This window comes from Zingiber officinale, chromosome 6A, assembly GCF_018446385.1.
Source record: "Zingiber officinale cultivar Zhangliang chromosome 6A, Zo_v1.1, whole genome shotgun sequence".
Lineage (NCBI taxonomy): Eukaryota > Viridiplantae > Streptophyta > Magnoliopsida > Zingiberales > Zingiberaceae > Zingiber > Zingiber officinale.
This window is the reverse complement of record NC_055997.1, coordinates 10,490,448-10,498,182: the sequence shown is the minus strand read 5'-3', so window position 1 is coordinate 10,498,182 and position 7,735 is coordinate 10,490,448. Positions and strand designations below refer to the sequence as shown.

At 46.7% G+C, this 7,735-nt stretch overlaps 1 protein-coding gene across 1 annotated transcript; it reads right to left on the bottom strand.

Annotated features, from left to right (window-relative positions):
• Positions 1-2,071: 2,071 nt before the first annotated feature.
• LOC121994602 lies at positions 2,072-3,384 on the bottom strand. The gene is made up of 3 exons (XM_042548583.1): positions 3,203-3,384; positions 2,515-3,112; positions 2,072-2,395 (listed from the first exon to the last, which is right to left on the bottom strand). The coding sequence occupies exons 1-3, from the start codon at positions 3,382-3,384 to the stop codon at positions 2,072-2,074; spliced, it is 1,104 nt and encodes a 367-aa protein (XP_042404517.1).
• Positions 3,385-7,735: the final 4,351 nt, after the last annotated feature.

Sequence of the window (7,735 nt, the reverse complement as noted above, 5' to 3'; positions counted from 1 at the left end):
GACGTAGGTCCACGGGACCAAACTTGGCTTCGACAGATCCAACCGCCACTCAGACTCCCCCGCCTCCTTCTACCACTACTTTGGGTTCACAATTCCCAGGCTCTTTTGTTGCCCCACCGGAGGTTCGAGAGGGAAGTTCCCGAGGAAAGGCTCTGATGATTAAGGAAGAAATCCTCACAGAACCTTCTCCAATTCCCACGACCCCTTTTTCATCACACGTACCCCACACAACTCATTCCCGACCTGTATCTTCACCACCCTCTGCCTCTGTTCCTTCTGAATATCAGGACACAACTGCAGGGCCCTCGACTCACCCTACTTATGATGAGACCCAAGCTGGGCCCTCCCATTCACGGCGCTCTACCTATTATGATTTCAGAGTCGCCATGCCCTCTGAATGGCACCTACGAGGTCAATCGGATGCTCCCACCAGTCGCCTTACTCTAAGAGGACAATTGTCGACTCGATGGGAAGAAAGTTTACAGTAGATGCACACCCTTTCTGTTCCTATTCAACTGGACCTTTTCTTTGAAGGGACTATTTCTGTAAGTCTCCTCTTACACTTTCTCTCATTATTTTCCTTTCTAATATATGGATATCTGTTATCTGCCCAGGGCTTTGCCGAGTCCTTAGTGATGAGTCAGACGCTCTCCTTTCTGTATCAAGAAAACAAATCTTTGAAGGATAAAGTAGCTAACTTGGCAACCCAATTAAATGGCCCAGTTGCTGCTGGCTATCAGTTAAGGGGTGAAATAGCAGCTTTGCAGAGAATGAATGCACTCCGCAGGCAATCCTTAAGAGAGGCTGATTAGGAAATCAAGCAACTTCGTGAGGAAAAGAGCAAGCTTGAGGCTTCCTATAAACAAGAACTAGATCAATGAACTCAGGAGCTGCATTCTAAAGAGGTACTTCTAATGAACCAGAGCAGGGATTTGGAGACTCAAGCCAAAGAATTACAAACGCGACAGGCTGAATTAACCCAATCCCGCTCCGTTTCATCGAAAATTGCCTCGGCTCTGGCAATGTATAAGGCCGATGAAAATGAGCGTTGCAGGCTAAGTAGGGAGGCGTATTTGCATTCTTCAAAGTTTGACACTCAAGTAGGCGACCACTTCACCATCGCAGTAGCTTATGGGGCAGCAGGGACACTCAGACAATTATATGAAATAGGGTATTTATCGTTTGCTCCGCTTGAGGATTTCCTAGACCACCGCCGGATCTTGAGAGAAATTCCAGACGATGTTTGTGGCGAATTCAAATGACCCTATCTGTGTGTTAAACTTTTCGTGTTTGTAATATGTTAATTTAGATGGTGATTATTATCATTCCTATCTCGTATTTTACTATAACCAAACCTACGTATATCATTCCTAATTTGGGGCTCCAGTGAGCCCTGGAATTTACGAGCAATAGGAACTAAACATTCCTGACCGGGTAAAAATTCTTGACCGGGAAATCATCCTGGATGTAACTTATCATACCCAACCAACCCTGTTTTTATACTAGCCATCTTTACAAAAAGACGAGTTAGCTAAGTGCGGTAGGGTTGTAAGTAGTTAGCACTCCAAGGCCTATCTAGCTTCTTACCATGAGCATCCTGTAAGTAATATTCCCCTGACGCTAACTTCTTAATGATTTTATAAGGTCCATCCCACTGAGACGCCAGCTTGGTTACTTCACCTATTGGCTTGGTTTACTTCCATACCAAGTCTCCCTCTCCAAAGAATCGAGGGATTACTCTTCTATTATAATTTTCTCGCATCCTTTGTTGATAAGCTTCTAATCTGGCCGCTGCCCACTCGTGGATTTCACTTATGAGATCCAGTTCTGTTAGTCGCCACTCGGTATTTCCTTCATCATATAACAGTCGTCTAATGGAGGGTACTCCGATCTCTATAGGCACCACTGCCTCATTACCATAGACCAACTGAAATGAAGTAAGCCCCATACTTTCTCTAGGGGTCGTATGGTATGCCCATAGGATACTAGGTAATTTTTCCACCCAATTACCTCCCACATGATTCAGTTTAACCTTCAATCCTTGCACTATCTCTCTGTTGATGACTTCTGTTTACCCATTTCTTTGGGGATATATCACATATGTAAAGGCCTGACTGATACCAAATCCCTTACACCAATCTCGAATCCTGCGACCCTGAAATTGCCTCCCATTGTCAGAGATTAATTTGTGCGATATATCGAATTTGCAAAGGATATTTTTCCATAAGAACTGAATGACAGCTCCCTCTGTAATCCTGGCCAGGGCTTCTACTTCTACCCATTTGAAGAAGTAATCCACAGGTACCAGTAAGAATCGCTTTTGACTAGGTGTCATGGGGAACGGGCCGACTATATCCATTCCCCATTGGTCGAAGGGACAAGAAACTATGGATGTCTTCAGCATTGCAATGGGTCTGTGTGTCAGATTTTGATGCTTCTGGCAAGATAGATAGGTGCTCACCAACCTCTGCCATCTTTTTGTAAAGAGGGTCAAAAGTACCCGACCAGTAATACCTTTCGGGCCAACTTCCTACCCCCAGCATGATTTCCACAGCAACCCAGGTGTATCTCTTGCAAAACATGCTTTGCCTCTTCCACGCCTAAGCACTTGAGGAGTGGTCTAGAGAAGGCTCGCTTGTACAATTGGTCTCCGATCATAGCATAATCATGGACTCTTTTCCGGACCAACCATGCTTCCTTCGGATCCACTGGCAAGATGTTTTGTTGAAGATAGCTAATCATTGGCACCCTCCAATCAATTAACTCCTCCATGTTATTTTGAAGATCTATGCGAGCTATCAAGAAGGTCTGCGCTATTGAGCTATCCAGAACCCAAGTGGTCAGAGACCTGGCCATCTTGGCTAATTCATCAGCTCGACTATTTTCAATTCTAAGGATCTTAGTCACTGTAACCTCCTTGAACTCTTCCTTCATCTTCTCATATGCCTCTCGATATACTTGTAACTTGTCGCTGTTAACCTCGAAATTGCCTGTTACTTGTTGAGCCACCAATTGAGAATCTAAGTAAACAATCACCCTGGCAACTCCTACATGCCTAGTGGCCTGCAACCCTGCCAACAAGGCCTCATATTCTGCTTCGTTATTGATGACTCTGAAATTTTATCGGATAGCTAGTTGCAATATGTCCTCTTGAGGAAATATCAGAAGGAGTCCTACGCCACTGCCCTGCTGAGTAGCCGACCCATCCACATAAACTTTCCAAGTCTCCTCAGAATCTGTTTGATGGACTTCTGTCAAGAAATCTGCCAGGGCTTGCGCTTTAATAGCAGTGCGAGGCTGGTATTGTATATCGTATTCTCCTAACTCGGTCGCCCATTTGATGAGGCGGCCCACAACTTCCACATTAGTGAGAGGTTTCCTCATGGTGCTGTTAGTTAATACGATAATGGGATGCGCCAAAAAATAAGGTCTCAAGCGACAAGCCATGAGCACCAATCCGTAAACTAATTTTTCCAAGGCTATGTACATGGTCTCAGCTCCCTTCAGTAAGTAACTAAAAAAGTATACTGGCCGTTGTACATTGTCTTATTCCTTCACCAATACCGCTCCCATGGCCTCAGAGGTGGCTGAGAGGTATACCCAGAGTGTTTCCCCGGTCACGGGTTTGAATAAGGAAGGCAGGGTCTCAAGATACTTCTTTAGTTCTTCGAAGGCTTGAGTGCACTCCTTGTCCCATTGGAATTTGGCAGTTTTCCTGAGTACTTTAAAGAAGGGTGCCGCTCGATCCGTTGACCTGGAAATAAATTTGGACAGAGCTGTTATCCTGCCTACTAACTTTTGTACCTCCTTCAGATTTTGAGGAGCTTTCATGTCTCGAAGTGCCTGAACTTTCTCAGGATTAGCTTCAATTCCCCGCTCGGTCACAAGATACCCCAAAAACTTCCCTCTCCGAGCTCCGAACAAGCATTTCAACGGATTTAACTTCAATCCATATTGCCTGAGAGTACGATATGTTTCTTCCACATCAGTAATCAAATTTATGGCCAAACTGGACTTCATGAGAATGTCATCCACGTAGACCTCCACATTTCTCCCGATCTGCTCCAAAAAGATTTTGTCCATCATCCTTTGATACGTAGCTCCTACATTTCTCAACCCAAAAGGCATGACCATATAGCAAAACGTATCATCCGCTGTGATGAAGCTGACCTTTTCCTGATCCTCTAAGACCAAGGGAATATGATGATATCCCTGATAAGCATCTAACATACATATCCTTTCATAACAGGCCATTGAATCCACCATCTGGTCGATCTTTGGTAGTGGGTAACAGTCTTTTGGGCTGGTGCGATTGAGATCCCGGAAGTCAATGCAAACTCTCCACTTATTGTTGGGTTTAGCTACAAGAACTACGTTAGAAAGCCAAGACGGGAATTGTACTTCTCTAATATGCCAAGCTTTCGTGAGCTGATCCACCTCAGCCCGGATAATTTTATTCGGTTCGACCGAAAAGTTCCTCTTCTTCTGCTTGACCGGTCGAGAATCAGGTAAGAGGTGTAGCTTATGCTCCGCCACTTCAGGTTTAACTCCTGGCAGCTCCTCTGGGACCAAGCAAAGACATCTTTATTGCGCGTCAAACATTGGATCATATCTGTCTTAAGCCCGGTGGGTAGGTCACTCGCTATGCGGGTGAGGATTTTCGGACGCTCAGGATAAACCTTGAACCTCCTCCCAAGGAATGAGCTCCTCTGCTACAGATAGAGGCTCTTCTTGGATGACGTAGACGCCCCTATCCTGAGTTCTTTGTGCTTTACGAGCCTTCACTTTAACCAAATTGATATAGCACCGACGGGAGACCCACTGTTCTCCTTTAACTTTCCCGACCTGGTCTCCGATGGGGAATTTGATTTTTTGATGAAAGGTGGAGACCGCCGCTCGGAATTCATGTAATGCCGGCCTGCCCAGGATGACATTATAAGACGAGGGCGAATCCACCACGATGAAGATGCTCCTCCTTGTTCGCACTAGGGGCTCGCTGCCCAGGGATATGACCAACTTGATCTGGCTCATGGGCTTTACTTCATTGCTTGTGAATCCATACAAAGAAGTAGCCACTGGTTGAAGCTCGTGGATGTCTATATGCATTTCTTCAAACGCGGTTCTAAATAGCATGTTGACAGAGGTTCCGGTGTTGACGAAAACTCTGGACACTCGGCTGTTGGCTATGACAGCTTTGATGATGAGGGCATCATCATGGGGCAGCTCCAACCCTTCCAGATCTTGTGGTCCGAAGCTGATGATAGGGCCGATAGCCCGCTCTTGGCTACATCTAACAGCGTGAATCTCCAAACGTCGTTCATGAGATTTCCTTACCCTGCTTGAATCTCCGTCTGTAGGTCCTCCAGAAATCATGTCCATCTCTCGAATGGCCGCATTGCCTCTATTCTCCTCCTCTCGAACTTCTCCTTGCTCCCGAGCACCTCCATGCTGCTGACCATTTGGCCCCACCCGATCTGATCGGGGTCTGCTGGCTTGACCCGCTGCGATACATTGGTCGTCCATAATTTTCTGCACTTGGGTAGCCAGCTTGGGGGTCGGTAGGCCTAACTTAGCAGCGCGTCGAGAGTCGAGGGCAAATTGGAAGCAATCATTGGTGGCATGCGTATGCGATCGATAGTAGGTATAGTAACGAGGACCCCACAGACCAGGTCTGGGAGCATGGGCCGTGGCCACCCGTGGGACCGACCAGGAATCCTGACCAGGCGGAAAGGGAGGTCGGATTTCCCGAGCGCGTGGAAGAGGTTGAGCCGGTGGCTGGGGCGTTCTTTTTTCCGGATTGTTAATGGAGGAAAGCGTTCTATCAGCCTTCCTTCACGCAACCTGCGCTTCCTCCACATTGATATAACTGACAGCTTTTTCCAACATCTCATCAAAATTCTTCACAGGACTTCTGATGAGGTCTCTGAAGAATTCCCCTTCTATCAATCCATGGGAGAAGACACTCATCAATATCTCTGAAGTGGCAGATGAGACATCTTGAGCCACTTGATTAAAGCGCTTAATGTAACTCCTTAAAGGCTCAGCAGGTCCCAGCTTGAGAGCAAAGAGGTAGTGGTCCATTTTTTGATATTTCTTGCTACTAGCGAAGTGACGTAGGAAAGCAGTTTTGAAGTCCTAAAAATAAGTGATGGACCCGTGTGGAAGCCCATCAAACCATTTCTGCGGTGAGCCAGACAAAGTGTTCAGGAATACTCGGCACTTGACGGCATCACTATATTGATGCAACAATGCCGCATTCCTAAATTTGCGAAGGTGATCCTCAGGATCCTTGCTACCGTCGTATTCCCCAATAGCAGGGGGCTTGTACCCTTTAGGTAGCTTCTCTTCTAGTACCCTTAGGGAGAAGGGCACTTGCTCTTCAGGTTCTATCCTAGGCTCTTCCCTGAGGACAATGACTTTCCCCTTCTTAGAGTCTCTAGGGAGGGGACTCTCTGCCATGGAAGCTTGTGGTTGCTCCTTCTTTTGATTGTAACACCCAGGGTCTCGCTGATAGAAACCCAGACCGGGCTCCCTGTAGAAGGCTGGGGGAAACTCCTTAGGCTGCTTTCTTTTAGATCCCCGATCAGAAATATTTGTTGGATCTTTGGAAACTTTCGGCATCTTGTGCGGTCGGAAAACGATGGTTTGTTTTGTTGAAGCTGCATGCCTTTTGGCCTCTTTGAATAGCTCGTATTCTCCAGCGGTCATGGTCACGTTGGTTTTGCTATTCTCGTCCATCTTCACGTTCAAGAATAGGAAAATATGTTCCCACAGACGGCGCCAAATTGATCCCGTCCGGAATCTGAGCCAGAAGGAGGTTGGTTGCGCTGTCACTGCCATTGACGGAAGGCGATGGAGACCTCCTACGAGTACAGTACTTTACGAGCGGGTTCCACGGGCTGTTGATGAGGGGTAATGACTAGGATAGCAAAACGAGAGTTCCCTACGCACACGCAGACGAACACCCTCTACGTTAGGGACTAAGAACTAGAGAAAAAGTCCCTGGAGTAGGTCATTCGACGCTCAAGTCAGGTATTTTTTCCCCAGAAGAATAGTAAAAATTACAGAAAGTAGTAGACAGATGCGAAAAGGTGAGTGAGCGTACTTGTGCCAGGGAGAGGACACCCCTTTTTATATGACCATGTGTACCTAGGGCATCTGGCAAGTGTCAGGGAATGTCGGGTGTCAGACTCTGTCTAGCGGTGGGCGACACTTGGCATCCTCCTATAGGTCAGAGGAAGTTTATGCTATCAGCTGGTCACATATCGTTAGAATATACCCTGACACACAGCAGATATTTTCTGACAGGTGGTTACGATTCTCTGACTCTGTTGTAGTTTTCGTTGATCGAGTGTGAATAAGAGAACTTCTGACAACTAGCGATCGCCAAGCTTGACCGGGAACAAGAGAATTCCTGATAACTAGCGATCGCCTGGTCTGACCGGGGTGCATCTGAGTAGTCCGTCATATCCCGACCAGGCGCATCAAGTTAGTGTATATGAGTCTGCTGTGAGAAAACCCGACCAGTAGGGATGGTTCCTTCTCCTTCTTCCTTATTCCTGGTGTTACTAATCTAACTTCTTGACATGGACATCCCGACCGGTTCACCCGTCCGAATTCCAGACCTGGACCTCTTACCCGAGTAACTTATCTGAATTCTTGACCTGGTCATCTTGACCGAGCATCCATTCTGAACTCCTGACCTGGACCCCTCGCCCAAGTAACCCATCTGAAT

Bases quoted from the DNA above. Each gene is read 5' to 3' on its own strand.
- LOC121994602 (XM_042548583.1), bottom strand. From the start codon at position 3,384: ATGAGGAAACCTCTCACTAATGTGGAAGTTGTGGGCCGCCTCATCAAA. The intron at 3,113-3,202 runs GTCGGCTACTCA...ATAAAATTTCAG, and splicing joins TGGAAAGTTTATGTGGATGG to AGTCATCAATAACGAAGCAG. The intron at 2,396-2,514 runs GTATTACTGGTC...GCAATGCTGAAG, and splicing joins GTAGGAAGTTGGCCCGAAAG to ACATCCATAGTTTCTTGTCC.